Source organism: Typha latifolia, chromosome 1, assembly GCF_019914945.1.
Source record: "Typha latifolia isolate L0001 chromosome 1, TyphaL0001v2, whole genome shotgun sequence".
Classification (NCBI taxonomy): domain Eukaryota; kingdom Viridiplantae; phylum Streptophyta; class Magnoliopsida; order Poales; family Typhaceae; genus Typha; species Typha latifolia.
Genome location: NC_133086.1, coordinates 623,428 through 642,055, shown reverse-complemented (window position 1 = coordinate 642,055; position 18,628 = coordinate 623,428). Strand labels below are relative to the sequence as shown.

The window sequence follows — 18,628 nt, the reverse complement described above, 5'->3', positions numbered from 1 at the left end:
ACTATGACGTGGCGGCTTTTTATTTGCGGAGATGAGGAAGAGTCATGTATAGGTGGACTGGTTGTTTGGTTGATGAGATGTGGTCGGGGATCAGGTAGTGTTGAGGGGACTGACGTGAGCGCTTTGACCTTTTCACAATTAATACCATCCATTTCTTTACTACGACTTCTATTACAAAATAAAATAAAATAAAATAAAATGAAGGAAATTTGAAAACAAAAAAAGAAAATGAAAAGTGAAAAATAAAGCAGAGGAAGTACACAAAAAAAAAATAACAAACCGCGCGCACTTCTTCTCCAATTTCGAACCATCGCCATGTCGGGTCGCGGTCGGATCCGAGTCCTAAACGTGGCGGAGAAGCCGTCGGTGGCCAAGTCGGTGTCGGAGATCCTATCCCGTGGACGCGGCCTACGTTCTCGCGAGGGCCGCTCCCGCTACAACCGCGTGTTCGAATTCGAGTACGCCATCGGATCCCAGCCCTGCCTCATGCTCGTCACCTCCGTCACCGGCCACCTCATGGAGCTCGATTTCGAAGATCGCTTCCGCAAGTGGCATTCGTGCGACCCTGTCGACCTCTACCACGCCCCAATCCGCAAGCACGTCCCTCAGGTTTGAGTCTTTTCTCTAGAAGACATTTTGTCGAACATTTGGTTGGCAACCTTTTTGTAGTGAAATATTTCGTATTGTGGATGTGGTTCGTTGAGTCCTTACGAGGAAGAGTAAAGAAGAAAGAAATGATTAGTTCTTGACATAAATATTACATGGATTAGAATCTTGTATCTGAGGCCCCAATGCACATTACTTGGTATCAGGAGAACTATCTCCCTTCTTTGGCAATAATCTGTGTTAATTTTTTTCCTCATACTGCATTATCCATGCGGTTCTAGGGTAAGATTATGTTTTTGTTTTTTGCTTTTTTTTTCATTCCCTCAAGTGTCACTTAGTATTAGAACCCAATGCGCAACAATAGTATTTTTCCCGCCCATTTTTGTTTCCATTCTTTGATGGTTTTGAGGATTGCAGGACAAGTTGGATATTAAACGAACTTTGGAGGAGGAAGCTAGGAAATGTCAGTGGCTGGTACTTTGGCTTGATTGTGATAGAGAAGGTGAAAACATTGCATTTGAAGTGGTAGAGGTTTGCACAGCTGTAAATCACAATCTCAACATTTGGAGAGCTCGTTTCTCGGCTTTAATTGAGAGGTACTAATGGCTGTGGATTACTGTTGGTATATCATATCCACAATTGCATATTCCTGTTACAATTTTTGTTTAATTTGAAATGCCAGGGAAATACATGAATCAGTTCAGAATCTTGCCAGACCCAACAAATTATTTGCTGATGCTGTTGATGCCAGGCAGGTGATTCCAATACTCATTACCTTCTATTTGGTTCTATCAGTAGATCCAGAATTCATAATTCCAAGACGAGCCACTAACTCTTGAAACAAATGGCTATAAAGATCTCTCCAGAAGCCAATGTGGTCTAGAGGGTCATTATCTTTTGTTAAAGAAACTTTCAAACTTGCTTATCTCAACCTAGTAATGCATGTAAATCTAGGTACAACATTTGATAGTGCGTTTTTTTTTTTTTTCATTTGTTTTGGTCTTCTAGGACTGGGTAGGATTCATTTCTTAATAGATATATTCTGTTGTAGAATATGTGGCACAGCTTTCCTTTTTCTATTAAATTTTATCCAGCCCAGAGTTAACAATCATGCTTTTGCCACCTGCTTTATGTCTAACTTGGTAAACCCATACTGATAATTGGAAATATTTGGCAGGAAATTGACCTCCGAATAGGTGCCTCTTTCACTAGGTTCCAGACTATGCTGCTAAAAGATGCATTTGTTCTCGATTTTGCAGGGGATGAGAGAAATCTTGTGTTAAGTTATGGTCCTTGTCAGGTCTGTTATACTGTTCAATAAATAAATGTTGGCTACTTAAATTTTCTACTTATATGTTGAAGAACCTGTTGGAACAACTTACCTTTTCATTGTTTTGTACAGTTTCCAACCCTTGGTTTTATTGTTGAACGTTTTTGGGAGATACAATCTCATGAGCCTGAAGAGTTCTGGACAATAAACTGCTCACACACTTCAGATGAGGGAACTGCTACTTTCAGCTGGATGTGAGATGCGGGATATTCTTCTATTTTAACTACATCTCTGTTATAAAATTTATGTAGTGTCTTTGTTACATGCAGGCGAGGTCATTTATTTGATTACACGTGCGCTGTGGTAATTTATGAGTTGTGTGTCGAAGAACCAACAGCAACTGTAAGGCTTACATGATTATTAGCTTCAAAATAGAGTTATGCCAATCCTGATCAAAGAATATGATTTCTGGAAATTGTGATGTTTGTTTGTCTTTCCTTGTTTCTTCAGGTCAACAATGTCAAGCTCCAGGAGAAAATGAAGTATCCCCCATATCCATTGAGCACAGTCGAGCTTCAAAAACGGGCTTCCAGATACTTCAGAATGAGTTCTGAGCACACAATGAAGGTGAGGATTTTGGTGCTGATTGGTGAGGATTTTGGTTTTGTCTTAGGGTTTGAACAAGTCACTACTGGACAGGTGGCAGAAGAACTCTATCAAGCTGGATTCATTAGTTATCCTCGCACAGAGACAGACAGCTTCTCAGTGAACACAGACCTACATGTTTGTAAATTTTTAAATTTGTATTTTTAGATAAAGTACCTACCATTGACTTTTTAATTTTCTCCTTTTCCTTTCATTTGATGGAGATATGAATGTTTTCCTAAGTTTCCTTTTCTTTTTAGGTTTTTTAATTTGAAACATTTTTGTCTGTTAGACTTGATCTTTTGCTTAATCTTTAAGCTAGTGTATCATAATTTACTTAGGGCATCGTGCAAGAGCAAGCGGGACATCCGATTTGGGGTTCATATGCTCAAAGACTTTTAGATCCAGAGACAATGCTGTGGAGAAACCCTAGTAATGGTGGACATGATGACAAGGCACATCCTCCCATTCATCCAACGAAGTTCTCTTCGGGTGAACCTAACTGGAGTCAAGACCATAATGTAAGTACACTACTTCTTTCAACAAGTTTCATACGAAATTAAGAACCTAATCTGTTTTTTTCTGGTTATAAGGCTTCACATTTGTCATGGATCACTTATATTATTGTCTGCAGAAATTATATGAGCTTGTTGTTCGCCATTTCCTTGCTTGTGTCTCACAACCTGCTGTAGGAGCTGAAACCACAGTAGAAATCGACATTGCTGGTGAACAGTTTAATGCCTCTGGCCGTGTGATAATTGCTGTGAGTAACCTTATCATTTGCTTTTATAAAAAAAATAAAAACCTTACCATCTGCTAGAATTTGTTTATTTCGACATATAGCTTGATGGACTCTATACTTCAGCACTTGGAATTTGTTGACCCTACATTTTCCATTTGTCATATCCATTCTATTCTGTTTTGCTAGAAATTATCCTATCGGAGCTTTCTGTAGGGGTAATGTAGAATGGAAAGAAAGCGCTAGCAAACCAAATGACTTAAGCATTGTTGTATACTCGTATCCGTCCCTTAAATGCTTGTCTTGTACTTGTAGATACAGTGAGAAAAAAATTAGTTGAAATGTTGCATTACTGTTGTTTGATTTCTATTTTCTTATTCTACATGTAGCAGATGTTCTATGAATCCCTATTTGATGCACAATCATAAAGGAATTTTGATGTTTCAGCGAAATACTCCATTTTGATGGTACAGTTGTAAGAATTGTGGCTATGACATGGTTATTCCTAGTTTAATCTTTATTTCTACTTTTCTTTTTCCCTGTAGAAAAATTATTTGGATGTTTATCGCTTTGAATCATGGGGTGGTACTTTACTTCCAACATACACAGTTGGGCAACAGGTCAGCTGTCTATCATACCATACTTTCCATTGACATTGCTATTTTAATTGAGTAAATTGTGCCACTACATACCATAAAAAGAGGATATAGTAATATTGGGATTGCGAGCAATCTTTCAAATGGGAGCAATCATAGGTTTCATAAAAAATGAAACATACTAATATGTGATTATATCCTTAAAATGATGGATTATCCTTGCTGGCACATACCATGCTAGTCTGTTTTGATATTACCTACTTGAATGTAACTTAGTTCTATCATTCATCTGTATTTGTTAGTGGTGTCATGTGAACTTTTATAAAGTTTGATAAGTAGATGAACTTCCTTTTTTTCTATGCAGTTTATCCCAACGACTATGACACTTGATTCAGGAGTGACAAGACCACCTCCTCTTTTAAGTGAATCTGATCTCCTTAGTCGCATGGACAAGGTGACTATCTACTGGCATTATTCTTAATAAAGAACTTGACTTATGTTTGCAATTTATGTGATTTTATGCATCATGAACTAACATACCTCTCTTTTGAAGAAAAGCAGTGTTGAATATATCAGGTGCTTTATTGGTTTCCTGACCTTCCTTTCTCATTCTATTTGTAGTCAGGAATTGGCACTGATGCAACGATGCATGATCACATCAAGAAGTTAATTGATCGATGCTATGCGACCAAAGATTCAAATACTCGTTTCTCCCCAACAAACCTTGTATTGATTGTTGCCTAATATCGTCTTCTTGTGGAAATTTTTCTTTCAGTCATGCATGAGAGAATTTGAAATTAATTCATTTGTTAGTTTTCCCTGTCTTTGATGCTGCATACTAGGAGTATTGTCCTTTAAGCATCTTCTTGTGCCTTCAACCATAGCGAGGCATATCTTTAGACTTTACATGCATATATAAATACAAGACCCTTTTGATACTTGTCATAACTCATAACTCTTCTTTTGTTTTAGTTTCTTGATTATTACAATTGTGAGACATTTGATTGCACTTTCAAGGAACATCACTTGGCTGGGTTATAAGTTTAATTTGTTCCTTTTGTCCAGTAATTATTATTGGTAATAATGAGTTTACTTGATTGCAGGGTGAGGCGTTAGTAATGGGTTACGATGATATGGGGTATGCCATTTTAAAATTTTCTATTTTCTTACAAGTTACATCTTATACCAAGTACTCTAGATGCAACAATAATCCACTTTAGATACATTATACAAAATTGTAATGCAATCTTAACCTTGTGCCACCTTTTTGTAACACCTTTAATCAAATTGCTATGTTCATAAATAGCAAACAATATTGTACAAAACTACAATCTCTAGATTGTGTTTGTTTGTATGGTAATGGATTCTATAATTTTGATTATGGAAGCCTCATGCTCTTCATCATCCTGTTGATGATGTAAATAAGCTATATTCTATTACCACAGGTCTCCTGTGGCACTCTCCGTATGTAGTTTGCTCATTGGAGGAAAAATAAAGTCAAAAATATTCTTGTCGGCAGCTGCACTAGTCTTTTTAGCTAATACAACTCCATCATATCTGTGAGGTCTCACTACTCTCTAACTCTCGTGATGAACTGTTTTGCTTTCTTCTTTGCTGTTTCTTGTGAAATGTCCAAATACAATATATCCATTATTTTGAAGGCAGACATCTATTCTTTACAATATATCTAACTGCCTTACAGGTGGACATGTTTTTCTTTTTCCCCTAGGAATCAGTAGCCTTGACAGCTTTTTATACCCAAACACTACATTTGTACTGTCTCATGTTCACTTCATTATCAATTGCTTTTATCTCTATTTTTGGCAATTTAACCTTGCAAACATATATACTTGTTTAAAAGAGGAGGAGAAAGAATGAAAGATCAACTCTGATGGTCAGATTCTTGCTTGCTGCAATGTCGATAGCATTAAATGTTAACCGACTGACCTAACTTTCAGCTATGAGCTCTGGAAGCCCTACCTCAGATCAATGATGGAGTGTGACATGAAAGCAGTTAGCATGGGTACCAAGAGGAAATCTGAAGTATTAGAGAGTTGCTTGCATCAGATGAAATCTTGTTTTGTGGATGTAAGTTAATATTAAAACTTTTGCTTCATTTTTCTAGTGTTATGCAATAGAGAAGGTGAAGCATCCTTAATCTTTTCTATTGATTGTGGAAGAGCAACATGACGATATTTAGTCATCTTGTAGTGATCATACTCCTATTGACATGTAATGTTAAACCAAAATTTGGCAGTTTATGAATGTGTACATGGTGGACTTGATATTACCAAATATCAAAATCTAGATATGGTTGATGTGGTTAAGCATGTATCCTTTCTTACCTGAAGGTTCTCATGTGCTAATTTGCTGAATGTTGGTTAAGATGTCACAAACAGTGTACCCTTTCTTACCTGAAGGTTCTTGTGTGCTAATTTGCTGAATGTTGGTTAAGATGTTGCAAACAGTGGTAATGTGGAATCCAGATAAGCTCAACCTCTCCATTTTCATGGCCATGTGTTAGTAGAATTTAACATATGAATAAAAACACCAAGGTTTTAAAAATATTAATATCGTATATCAGAGAAGACTAGTTAAAACTTAAAACTTAAAAGTTTGAATAGAATTGCAATGTGCAATTCTTAGAGATTTATAGCTGAGATATTTTTATATTTTCCAACTCTGGGAAAAATTTATTTCATCATTACTTCTCCCATAGGTAACACTTGTCAATTCTAAATACTGTATACTTTGGTTCCTTGTTCCTTGCTACTTATGTAGTCTTCTCTCTGCATATTTTCATTTATATTTTCCTACTGAACTTGCTCCTGTTTCAGTACCTATTTGTTGTTGAGTACACAACACTTCTTGATGCCATTGCAGGCAAGACTGAACAAAATAAAACTCCTTGAGGCAATGGAGATATTCTTTGAGAGGTATTAAATAGACCCCTCTTATTTCTCTTGTTTCTAACTTTCTACTAAGTCTTATATTTTCTGCTTATGTATTAAGATCTGGTAGATCTAATGGAGATGCACATAACTTTGGAGAAGTTGTCAGGTCTTGTGGTGTGTGCCATGAATCTGATATGGTTCTGAAGCGACGGCCGGTAATAATGTTCACCATGTACTGAGCTACTTGTTGAAAGTTTTAGTTTTTCAATTATAAATCATATTCTTTTTCCACAGAATGGTGAATTTATGGTCGGATGTTTGCGTTTTCCACTGGTGAGTTTTGGTGTACTGTTACTTCTATTAAGAAATAGCAGATGCCCATACTTTTGTTAATAACTTAGAAGCTCAACCCACAATAGTTACATTTTAAAATAGCACGCATTTATAGTGTTTACAATTTAGAGCTCTGAATTCTGGTGATGTATTTTGACTATAGTCATTTTGGCGTTTCTTTTCAGTGTAGGAATGTTGTTTGGCTCCCAAGCTCATTATCAGAAGCAGCTGTGACTGGTCATGTTTGCCCAACATGTGGTCCAGGTCATTCTCTGTCGCTATTCACATTTCAGAGATTTAGCATCTTCATTTTCAACGCAGTCAACCAAGTTGTTCTTATTCTTTTTAGTTGGTGGTTAATTATCTTGTTACTATAGGTCCAATTTATATGATTCAATTTAAGTTTCGTCGAGTGGAGATTCCACCAAACTATGAGGTTGATCATCTCGGTATGTATACTCCATTGCTAGAGTTCATTGTTACTTTCTTCATCCCTGTACATGTAAAATAATTTTAATTTATGAAAGATCATTGCTTATGCATTCTGTCCCATATAATTTGTGCCTCACTTTTAAAAGGCCTGCAGAAGTTTGTTTTTTTTTTCTATATAAAATATTTGGTTTCATATTAGAAATGTAAAGTTCCTAACATCTGTACTTTATTTAATTGGCTCAAAAACCTTTTACCTTGTTAGGTTGTATTGGCGGCTGCGACATCACATTAAGAGAATTAACTGAGATTTGTAGAACAGGGTCTCGTAATCATACTTCCACCGCAGGTTCGTCTAGGCATATATACAATATTAGCTAGGGCAAGACTTTACTGTCTTCCTTCTCCAGCTAGTTTTTGATCTTGTGGTAGTGATTAGTGAAGATATAATGGCTAGCTAAGCAACTGAGAGACCACTCACTTATAAAGAGAAGCGGAAAGATTAGCTATTCTGATTGACTTTACCCTGATTACAGCAAGAGGACAGGGAGCCGTGGAGGTTCCAATTAATACCAGACACAGAAGTTCAAGACAGGAAACTTGTACATATTGCCGGCAAGCAGGGCATTCTTCAGATGATTGCCCTTCTCAGTTTATGCGTTCAAACAGTGCTCAGTCAAGCAGTGTCCAAAGATCAAGAAGTGTTCCAGGTGACTTATGCTACTTGTGTTCCTGGTACTAATGAACTAATAATACACCTGAAATTATTAGTTATTACTCATCTGTATTATGTAGTGTCTGAGATGCATGATTGGGAAAGATATACAATTAATTTCTCGATAGAATGACATCTGGAAGGTAATAACAAGGTTCATTCTTCACATCTAGCAAAAACTGCTATACACTGGATTGTATTGCTCGACTTGGAAGAGCTCACAATTTCTTGAATATCTAGATATGCTCAATAGTAACAAAGTGTACACAACAACAATTGGCGCATTTCAGTTCAAGCAGTAGTCAATATTTAGATACTTCTTACTACACAATAGTCCTGCACACTATGATATTAGATGGATGTCACGTTTTATTTATTTTACCTATTGACTATGTTCTTCTGAAATGATTGTTTTACTCATTCTCAAAGTAATTTAAATGCAGGTCAAATATTGTGCGACTCATGTGGTGCACAATGTGCATTGCGAACTGCTAATACAGAAACTAATAGAGGGAGGAAGTTCTACAAGTGCCAATTCCAAGAATGCGGCTTCTTTATGTATGAATAGATATAGCCATGATTTAAATGACTAGATATATCTGGTTACGATCTTATATTACCACAAAAGTTGCGCAACAAAGCTCAATACAATTCTAATGTGCAATGCAGATGGGAAGACGATGTGGAGAACAGTGGGTCACGAGGTCGTAGTGAGTCCCGTGGAAGCAGCAGCAGGTCATCATCCACTGGAAGGCGAGGTGGCCGTGGGCGAGGCCAAAGAGGAAGAAATGCTGATGGTATGACATTTGTATCGGCAACTGGTGAAAGAGTCTCTGGTTGCTGTTTTACCTGTGGTGATCCCTCACACTTTGCAAATGCCTGCCCAAATCGTGGCAGATAACTGCTATTCCAGCTCACGACGATAGAATTATTCTCTAATAAAAGCGTATTTCTCCTGCTGCTCTGATATGCACATGTACACTGGATCACTGATGATTCATGGCCTCATGGGCATAATGCTTATCCTAGTGGAGATTCCAACCCCAGAAGTGGAAGCAGAAGCCTGGTTTCAGAGACAAGACTGTATAGTCTAATGATCCACTCCAAACTCTGAAGTAATATTGTGGTTGAAAATCTGAGTTAAAAGTATAAATGGCCCTTTTGGTTTCGAATTCTTTGCGTTGACTACAAATACTTTTGTGTTTCAATCATGTGTTGTATTTATCGTCACCATTTTGTACATCTTGCTCTGTTCATCTCGCCAGGTTTTAATTCCTAAACATTTTTTTTCTTGTAGTAGTAAATGAAAGCAAATCATGAATTAAGTCAGCAGCTTGATATTTGGCACTTGGCAGCCTCGTAATAGCTGTAATAGCTTGCCAAGTAGCTGGAAGTACATAGAAGCAAATTTGCAGTTTGAATCCATATTATTCATTATTTGCAAATCATATTTTTGGTGAGCTAGAAAGGGTAGGATTCTTAGGTTATGGGCTTTTATTTTTTATCAGTAATCATAAGTTTTAGTTATATATCGTATATACAAATTGTGTGTATTTTATTATAACGAAATATATTTTGACTGTAAAATAAATATAAGCTCAGTTTTTAAAAGCTTAATATTGCTAACTGAAAAATAACTATAATTAAAGTGTAAAAGCCCGTTCTGTGGTGTACCTAAATTTGGTCCTATGATTATCAAAATATACAAGAAGCATTTTGCATTTTTGCAAAAGAAAAGAAATAGTAGGTTGTTATTTGCAGATAGGAGAAATAGAGGGACACCATCTTCTTTGCATTTTGCCTATTTTTTATTATTCGCATCACGTATTTGGGAATTTTATAATATGATCCCTTATTTTTTCTATAATGTTCATTTAACACTTCAACGTTACTTTAGCTAACTAACATTAACTATGTTATATAGTTTATGTGACTCTAGTTTAAAGATTACTAAAATACCTTTAAAAAGTTCTGACCTAATATAAATCACCACAAAATCTTTCTTCACCAAACTAAACCCTAACCCCACAAAATCTAAATCCTCTTATCTATAACTAAATTCTACCTCACAAAATTATAATATCAAAACCCACAACCCATAAGAAACTCCCAAAATTCCTACCACGTACAAGCTTTATAAGCTTCCCCCAAATTTACTTATTTTTCTTCATCTCTCTAACTCAAACTCTTTTTTTCTCCATCTTTTTCTAAATTTTCTTCAATCTCCTTTCTCATCTTTGAGGTTGCAATCAACAAAATTGGCTTGGCATTTGGGGAGTTTTAAGATCTCCATGGCTTGGAGTTTGAAAACTCTAAGATTGGCTTGGCATTTAGGTAATGTTCCCTATGGTTTTAAAAAAAAGCAATAAGTATGGATGTTCATGTTATGAATAAAATTAGAGATAAGTACAAGAGTAATTTAAAAATGTTATAAATTATATAGTAAATTATAATAAAATATTCTCTTTCTGATATTATTTAGTTTGATTATGATTAGATTAAGTTAACTCAAGGTGTTAAATGAACATGATAGAAAAAATAAGTGGTTGTGTTATAAAATCTCAAAAGACGGGTTGTGAATTATAAAATAAGCAAAATATAGGGTGAGATTTATAAAAATCTCCTTCTTTTATAGAGGTAAAGCTAAGGGTAAGTTACTCTCTCTTTCCCTCACCACTTTCCGGCGATGAACGGCGGCGCGAAGGAGGACGGGGATGCCCTTGATGCCGTCCGCGCGGTAGTCCTGAAGCCATCCGAAACCCTAGATGAGGACCGGTTTCCAAGGATCAATGGTTACGATTTCAACCGCCGCGTTGACATCGCTGGCCTCCTCGGCTCCTTGGTTTCCACTGGATTCCAAGCCTCCAATCTTGGAGACGCTATCGCCGTCGTCAATCAGATGGTATAAGTTGATATTTACGTTAGTTCTTTTCTTCTAAAACAGAAAGTTTGCATCTTTAATGTGTTCTTTTGTTCGTTTCTACTCGAATGGATATGAAGTTAGATTGGCGGCTGTCCCACGAGGATCCGACCGCAGATTGCGACGAAGTGGAACTCAACCCTGCGTATAGAGAGTCCGTCAAGTGCAAAATCTTTCTTGGCTTTACTTCAAACCTGATATCTTCTGGAGTCAGGGACGTGATTCGCTTTCTAGTTGAGCATCGTATGGTGAGTGCTCCTGCAAGTTCAGGTATTTAATATTTGGTGGCAAAGTATCCTTGGATAAGGATTTTTTAGGCTTTTTCTTTTTCTTTTTAAGCCCCAACAAACATGGCCCTTCACCTATCAGTTCATAGTTTAGTAGCCTCCTTTGGTGCAATCGTATTATAAACTTGGCGGTTCCACCTTGGTTTTCAAGATTACATCAGTTCAAAGCTCATCCAAACATAAATTATTTTTGAGGAAAAGGCTTAAAAAGAGATATTATGAAAAGATAAGACATCCTCAAGTTTTTCTTTTTAGGTGTCAATTAAGAGTAGTTTAAATTGTGGAACTTTTATTCAATTCGATGCTTTTCTTGAATGCTGTTGCTAATAACGACGGTTTGTGTAGGTAGATGTCTTGGTCACGACAGCTGGTGGTATAGAGGAGGACTTAATCAAATGCCTTTCACCGACATATAAAGGTGACTTTTCTCTGCCTGGAGCATACCTGCGCTCGAAAGGATTGAATCGGATTGGAAACCTTTTGGTGCCTAATGACAATTACTGCAAATTTGAGAACTGGATTATGCCACTTCTTGACCAGCTATTGCTAGAGCAGTCCATGGAGGTACTTGTTCTTTACTATCTTGAGAGAGTTGTGAGCTGTACCAAAATTTCTTCACAATAGGAGGTCAGAAGTTGTAGTTATATGATTGGAAAAAAAAAGCGATAAACTAAATCTGACAGTCCTTCGGCTGGATAACGTAAGTCTATGACATAATTCACAATTATTTGGTATTCTCTTCTTTACAAGTGCATTGCCATAGCTGCTTGTATGTAAGATTTTGTCATCTCCATTTGGTGTCTGTTCTTGCTGCAATCAAAGTTCAAATAATGCAACCAAGTACATTAAAAAAATTTGGGTTGTGATCCCACTGAATATTGCATCAAGGACTTGTTTGGTTCACATTAATGTGGCTAATTTACATTTCACCAGGGTTTTTCTGGAACCAATAGAGGAGATATGCAATAGGGCATAGTTATAATAAAAAACACTATTTGCACGCACCTTCAAATTGTGCCCTCAGCTAGTCTATCTCCTAGGTTCAGCATTTTCTATCTGATACTTTGATTCTTTTCAGATATTCAATCCATGTGTATCCTTACTATTTAAGAAGCCCATCTAGTTTGTGATTCGTCAAATATGTTACTGTAGTACAGTAGTACTCACACATTATCATTGTACTATGCAGCTCGATAAAGTAATCATATGGTCAGAATTTGATGGAAAAGGTCTAATTCCTATTAAGTGGATGCAGTCTTCTCTTTAATAATTTCACTGTCTTAGATTGGCATGCTATGTGAATGTGCAACTTTTTTCTCCATTTCACCAGAATGTATGGACACCATCAAAGGTGATCTCCCGCCTTGGCAAAGAAATAAACAATGAGAGTTCCTATCTGTACTGGGCATATAAGGTATGTATAGTTGTAACTACCTATCATATCTATTTACATTTCTAGAACAAATCTGTAGTTAATTATGCAGGGAAAAGAAAAAGAACTTCCTTGGGTTTATGGTCCCTTTTCTATGGCTTATTTAGCAATTCTAACTATAGTTTAAATTTAATTGTGCAAGTCCAACTCAAAAATGAAGTGATCTATTTATCTTTTTGTAATTGTCGTTATATATTGTAATTTAAGTTTATTCTTATGATCAACATCTTAACAATCCATCTATGAAAATTCTCTCAAGCTTTTAGAAATCTAGAGCTCTATGAGATGCTTAGGGATCATGAGACCTCCTTCAGAGATGTTTTCTCTAGTAGTCTTGAGAGATATCAAATGTTTAGGAGTTAGTTTGGTTAGCTTACATTTTGACATAAAGTGGAATCTCATCTTTAGATGATTCAGTCAATTAGATTTTCTTTTCCTAGTTGCCATGATATGTGGATCCATCACCTGCTTTAGTTATACCGGTCGGTATTGTACAATGTGATTTCCTAATACTGTCATCCTCCTGTGCACAGAAACTAGACTACTTATACAGTCAATGCCATTTGGGATGAAAATGGACTGCTATATATTTGGTTCACAATTAAAATTAATCACAAGTAAACTTATGTTGTATATACCATCAAAGGCTTACAATTAAAGTTGCCCACTTGAAGCATGTAAAGGAATTCTACTTGTAACTTCAATTTTGATTTAAGATGAATCCATATATTATACTGGCATACACTGCCATAAGCCCATAACTGGACCTTTTGATGCTTGATGTTCAGTAGGTTAATAACAGTGCTTAACAATGTAAAATTTGAGCAGAATGGTATTCCTGTCTTCTGCCCGGCACTGACTGATGGATCATTAGGGGACATGTTGTACTGCCATTCCGTCCACAATCCTGGTTTGCTCATTGATATCGTGCAAGGTATGATACTTTGATATATTTCCTTCAGTTGCCCAACTTTTTAATATTCAGTATGTGACATGAGCACTTGAGCAGATATACGTGCAATGAATGGAGAAGCTGTTCATGCCAGTCCAAGAAAAACTGGGATCATAATACTCGGTGGAGGGCTACCAAAGCACCATATTTGCAATGCCAATATGCTACGGAATGGTGCAGATTATGCTGTTTACATCAACACAGCACAAGAGTTTGATGGGAGTGACTCTGGAGCACAGCCTGATGAAGCTGTTTCATGGGGAAAAATAAAAGGTTCAGCAAAAGCCATTAAGGTGAGGCTCTTAGCCTGCTTCCCTCCCCTCCATTCTATTTCCATTGGCATCATACCAATTTTTAACAGATGTCCTTGGTGAGCACACACAGAGTATGACAGTATTAGGACATCTTGTTGGAAATGCATTTGGTGAATTATGCTGTCAAGTATTCATGTCTAAATCATTCTTCTCGGTTATTAAGTTTCTTTCCACATTGTTGGACTTCCAATTCCAATTTCTGTAATTCTGAATTGTTGCTGAATTAACCAGGTCCATTGTGATGCAACTATTGCTTTTCCTCTTCTGGTGGCTGCGACTTTTGCGAGAAGATTGCAGGAAGACTAAAACAAGCTGCCCTTGAAGCTAATAACACATGATTATTTTTGGTTATTTAATTGGCTTATCTTTGTTCTCATATTTACTGTTGTATTCTTGTGATCCTGATGTTTGATTAACTCCTCAAAGAAGACTGCAACAGATGATACTTCCTGTTGATTTTGCACTTTGTCATGAACAATTTTTTCAGATGTTCTCTTTTTTCACTCTGTACTCTGTGTATTGCAGTAATGGGAAATCTGAGGCCTTGTTAAATGTCAATCTTCATGTTATTCTAAAGTTCTTAGGTGATTCTTTTCTTTTAGTCAAGCAAGTTAGAAAGAGTTACTATGTATTTTTGAGGTCAATGAAGAAAAAGAGGGGTATTGATATCCAATCTTGCTGGAACAGGAACAGCTTTGTATTGAAGTGTTCCTTTCCCTTTCCCTTTCCTCCCCTTCGTACAATCGTACTTAAACTCACGAGATTTTAACCAAGAGCCAAGTTCCAGAATACCAGCTCCCAAAGATCTAAAATCCTTAGAAGACCTTCCTTTGTTTAAACTATTGGGGTTATATATATTCACAGATGAGCAATTGTAGCCATAAACAACCATGTGCTCACTGAACTCAGAAAACTCATAAATTTAGTTACACTGACATTTCAAACTGATCTCCCAGTAGTCTAATCATATGTTTAGAAAATTTATCTTTCAGGTTACAGAAAGAAAGGAAAGGGAGCAGCAAAATCCATCCATAATAAAAAGAACCATGAGAGAACTCTGCAAAATCCAAGTCTGATGAGATCACAACCGAGGTCCTTGTATCTTCAACTCAATGGTGCAATGCCAACATTGCATTTTGGCAACCAAGAACATTTTATGAGCCCAGATATCGAGAGTGATGATACTGGAGTGCCACCAGTGCTAATATCTGCAGAAACAAAAGTAGACCAAAGCTAACGGAAATTGTCACAAGAAAATTGAAACAAGCAACTCATAGCAACTACTAACATCTGTAGGAACTATGAAATGGCTAATATGCTTTTATTCCAAAATGATTACCACTATCCAGAGAGAAGGTCATGCAACAGCTTGCTCTCTCTTTGTGATCACAATTCTTTGTAATGCTCGTAAGTGGCTGCTTATCTCCTGAATGAATTGTAATCCATCATTTCCATATTTAAGGGAATTAATAGTGTGCTGAATAAACTTTTGATTTGCTTCAAGTGCCTTGAATCTGTCATTCAGGTGCAGAACTTCAACTTCAAGAGATATTATCTCATTCTTTGTTTTAGCCAATGGGTCCTGCCTATCATCATCTGAATCAGAACAAGGGATACTTCCCTTATGATTTTCTTTAACAATAAGATTGGTACTGTGACTTGAGGGAACAGAAATAGCCGCAGCATTTAGACGCTCGCAAGAAAAGGATGATATATCATTCTCTGATTGAATTTCCCCTTCTGACTCACTAGTCCCTGTGTTATTTTCGTTCCAATTATTTTCCGCTCTAATGTAATCATCATTTCTGTTTGTATTATGTCCTAAGGATCCATTCTCGTGTTTATAGGTTATATCAGCATTACTATCACCATCTTTATCAGGTAGCCCATCTGCCTTTCCATATAATCTGGACCCATCAGCATGAACTACGTTACTGGAGAACAGCTGAAGTCTTTTCTCCAGTGTCCTCAAGTATTCTGAAATATAAGCCTTTTCATCTTCAAAATCCAACAAAGGATCCTTCATAATACCCAGACCATTCAAGTACTTGGAGACTGTATTAGTCTGATATCCACTGTTCTGTATCTCAGACGTGAAACCATCTGGTACTTCTGAACCACACAGTGCTTCAATAGGTTTTTCTTCCGATGGTTTATCCTCGAACCGCTTCTTGCAGCTTTCAAGCTCAGCTTCCAGATCTAGTATGTCTTTCTCCCTCTCAGTGAGGGCATCATTTAGTTTTTGGATCGCTTCTTGATCATATTCAGCTTGCTCCTCCATCATTCTTAGATATTGTAATGCCTCCATCTGCATTGCAGCCTTCTCCTCCTGCAATCTATTAATCATCGCCATTGCTTCATTGGCCGCAATTGCTGAAGCACTTCGTTCTTCCTCCAATTCTTTGTACAGAATGTTCATTGACTTCTTGTCCAACTCAACCTGCCGCTTTAGCCTGTCAACTGAACTCTCTCCTTCAACTTCACTGACAACAGTAGCATCATAAGACTCCAAACCAGAATACTCTCTCTCCAGAGAGAATCTTTTACCAGTATACTGGATTGGAGTTGAGCTAGAAACATCACATATTTTTGATTCATCACCAGGCATGTTTAATCTAGGACTAGGACTCATCTCACCCCATGGAACATCAAATCCTCGATTAGAGGATATCTGAGAAATCAGTATCTTCAGATCTTCGTGAGTTCGAGAATTATCCCTTGCTGAGATTATTTCAGAAGGCCTGGGAGATTGTAGGCTACTAAGAACACGCTTCAAACTAGTCTTGTGATCTGTACGAGAGCGTAAATGTGGACCAGGTTCACTAATAACTTGCTTTGTTATTCCGGTTGAACTAGATCCTTTTGTAATATCCCCATCTGAACTAGCCGAAAGGCCCGAAACACATTCAGAATCACCAATTTCCTCAATATCAACTGTAAAATGATAATTGCAAATTAGTTAGTCAATAAAACTGAGGCCTAAAAGGATAACTGATTGTCAAACTATATTGAACAAGAAAAGATGATATCGATAATACTGACAGTTTGCTTTTACAACTTCTACAGAAACTTGCTCAGGTACAGCTGCAGATGATGAGGCAGGATTGCTTCCTACGATAAGCTGATTCCAATTAATTTCCTCCAAACCATGCCCAATAGCAACAGCTGAGGATGCAACCTCACTTGTCTGATCAGCATTTTGTTGTCTCTCAGCATCTGACACAGAATTGACAGGAATTGTAGGAGGCTGATGAATCAGCTTCTCAGGAACCGTATCTTCATAAACAGTTGTCGACGAACCTTTAGCATTGTTTATTACAGATTGTGGTTGTTGACATCGAAACACTGACTCTTTCTTGAGATCATTGGCCCCACGTAACATGGCATTTTTGTCATCATCATCTGAGAAAGGGACTTCAGATTCGGAGTCAGAGGTAATCTTTAGCTCACTGTATCCAATATGAGACAAATGATCAAACCCTGCAACTTCTGAATGATAAAAGTTTGTCAGCCCCAAAGGCTTTTCCTTTCTCTTACTGAGTCCCTCTTGTTTACTAATCCCACATTCAGTTTCCTGACAAATCTTTTTGCCGTGAATCATCCTATGCACAATAGATATATTTCTAATTGACTCTGAACAACATGAACATAGTCTTGTATGTCGAGAACTAGATTCATTTTCCATTTCTAACAAAGGAACTTTAACCGGATCATCTCCATCAAACATACGTGGTGATCCATCACCATTGCTAGTTGCAAGCTGCTTCAGATGAACATTTCTACCGTCCTCATTGTTGTCCCGGAGATCACCCACCAACGTAGCAGATGAAAGGAGGCAACTTTCACATAGATCACGGATATACACAAGCTTCCGATGACTTCGGCAATATGCCAAACATGAGATCTCCAACTTATGAGCAATGCAAACTAAATCTCCACAAAACCATAATTTATCGTTGCCTAGAATGTGATCCAATCTACAGCACACCAAGCATGGAGTCTGCAGCTTGCAGAAGCGAGCAAATTTTGTTGCCAAGTATGACAGTAGAGCATTAGCAAATAACAGAACAATCAAACACCATTCAGAACAAGCAGAAGACAAGTTAGATAACAACACCCAGGAACCATCTTGTGATCTCCCAGGAACCATCGATTCCATTACTACAATATGTATCAGACTCTACACTAGAGAACAAATTGAACCTTCCACAAAGTTCGCATTTTTATGCATGTCTAGAGAGAAATGAAGAAGACCCAATTCCCAGAAAGAATCAACGAGCAAGAAAAAGGTACCAAATTGGAGATCTGCAACGGCTCGATGGCATGGAGGGCAAGAGGAGAGAAGAGAGAGAGAGAGAGAGAGAGAGAGAGAGAGAGAGAGAGAGAGAGAGAGGAAACAGCTGTCCCCCGTTCCGTTCCCCAAATGCCCGGGCTTCTCTCTCCTCTCTAAAACTGGAGAAAAGATAGGATTAATCTTGCGATGTTGAATGGGGAGA

At 37.3% G+C, this 18,628-nt stretch overlaps 3 protein-coding genes across 7 annotated transcripts; 2 read left to right on the top strand and 1 right to left on the bottom strand.

The window, feature by feature from the left end:
* Positions 1-237: 237 nt before the first annotated feature.
* On the top strand, positions 238-9,467 carry LOC140802710 (DNA topoisomerase 3-alpha). 3 transcript variants are annotated; one of them, XM_073158264.1, is made up of 24 exons: positions 238-609; positions 1,024-1,202; positions 1,289-1,361; positions 1,784-1,906; positions 2,009-2,130; positions 2,206-2,278; positions 2,387-2,503; positions 2,576-2,659; positions 2,863-3,042; positions 3,156-3,284; positions 3,806-3,880; positions 4,221-4,310; positions 4,478-4,582; positions 4,960-4,994; positions 5,815-5,944; positions 6,740-6,792; positions 6,869-6,965; positions 7,045-7,083; positions 7,269-7,347; positions 7,461-7,532; positions 7,778-7,861; positions 8,049-8,222; positions 8,671-8,785; positions 8,897-9,467. In XM_073158264.1, the coding sequence occupies exons 1-24, from the start codon at positions 316-318 to the stop codon at positions 9,126-9,128; spliced, it is 2,754 nt and encodes a 917-aa protein (XP_073014365.1). In that variant the 5' UTR covers positions 238-315; the 3' UTR covers positions 9,129-9,467. The 3 variants fall into 3 exon arrangements, with proteins under 3 accessions (XP_073014365.1, XP_073014367.1, XP_073014366.1); XM_073158266.1 differs by lacking the exon at positions 4,478-4,582; XM_073158265.1 differs by lacking the exon at positions 7,045-7,083 and having other exon boundaries at positions 6,869-6,982; positions 7,274-7,347.
* A 1,330-nt stretch (positions 9,468-10,797) lies between these two features.
* Positions 10,798-14,690, top strand: LOC140801252 (deoxyhypusine synthase). 3 transcript variants are annotated; one of them, XM_073125679.1, is made up of 7 exons: positions 10,798-11,129; positions 11,228-11,395; positions 11,780-11,998; positions 12,765-12,848; positions 13,695-13,800; positions 13,876-14,111; positions 14,364-14,690. In XM_073125679.1, exons 1-7 carry the CDS (start codon positions 10,914-10,916, stop codon positions 14,436-14,438), a joined length of 1,104 nt encoding a protein of 367 aa, XP_072981780.1. In that variant the 5' UTR covers positions 10,798-10,913; the 3' UTR covers positions 14,439-14,690. The 3 variants fall into 3 exon arrangements, with proteins under 3 accessions (XP_072981780.1, XP_072982585.1, XP_072983320.1); XM_073126484.1 differs by having other exon boundaries at positions 10,867-11,129; positions 11,232-11,395; XM_073127219.1 differs by lacking the exons at positions 10,798-11,129; positions 11,228-11,395 and adding an exon at positions 12,624-12,663 and having other exon boundaries at positions 11,893-11,998.
* A 377-nt stretch (positions 14,691-15,067) lies between these two features.
* On the bottom strand, positions 15,068-18,601 carry LOC140798672 (probable myosin-binding protein 4). The gene is made up of 3 exons (XM_073152661.1): positions 17,175-18,601; positions 15,472-17,066; positions 15,068-15,340 (listed from the first exon to the last, which is right to left on the bottom strand). The coding sequence occupies exons 1-2, from the start codon at positions 18,289-18,291 to the stop codon at positions 15,490-15,492; spliced, it is 2,694 nt and encodes an 897-aa protein (XP_073008762.1). The 5' UTR covers positions 18,292-18,601; the 3' UTR covers positions 15,068-15,340; positions 15,472-15,489.
* Between the last annotated feature and the right edge of the window lie 27 nt (positions 18,602-18,628).

What these genes read in the sequence shown, in the direction of transcription:
- LOC140802710 (XM_073158264.1), top strand. Translation starts at nt 316, where the DNA reads ATGTCGGGTCGCGGTCGGATCCGAGTCCTAAACGTGGCGGAGAAGCCG. An exon ending in CAGTGAACACAGACCTACAT is followed by an intron (nt 2,660 to 2,862) that starts GTTTGTAAATTT and finishes TAATTTACTTAG; the next exon opens with GGCATCGTGCAAGAGCAAGC. An exon ending in ATGGAGATATTCTTTGAGAG is followed by an intron (nt 6,793 to 6,868) that starts GTATTAAATAGA and finishes TTATGTATTAAG; the next exon opens with ATCTGGTAGATCTAATGGAG.
- LOC140801252 (XM_073125679.1), top strand. Translation starts at nt 10,914, where the DNA reads ATGAACGGCGGCGCGAAGGAGGACGGGGATGCCCTTGATGCCGTCCGC. An exon ending in ATCTGTACTGGGCATATAAG is followed by an intron (nt 12,849 to 13,694) that starts GTATGTATAGTT and finishes AAATTTGAGCAG; the next exon opens with AATGGTATTCCTGTCTTCTG. An exon ending in GTTCAGCAAAAGCCATTAAG is followed by an intron (nt 14,112 to 14,363) that starts GTGAGGCTCTTA and finishes TGAATTAACCAG; the next exon opens with GTCCATTGTGATGCAACTAT.
- LOC140798672 (XM_073152661.1), bottom strand. Translation starts at nt 18,291, where the DNA reads ATGGAATCGATGGTTCCTGGGAGATCACAAGATGGTTCCTGGGTGTTG. An exon ending in AGAAGTTGTAAAAGCAAACT is followed by an intron (nt 17,067 to 17,174) that starts GTCAGTATTATC and finishes ATCATTTTACAG; the next exon opens with TTGATATTGAGGAAATTGGT.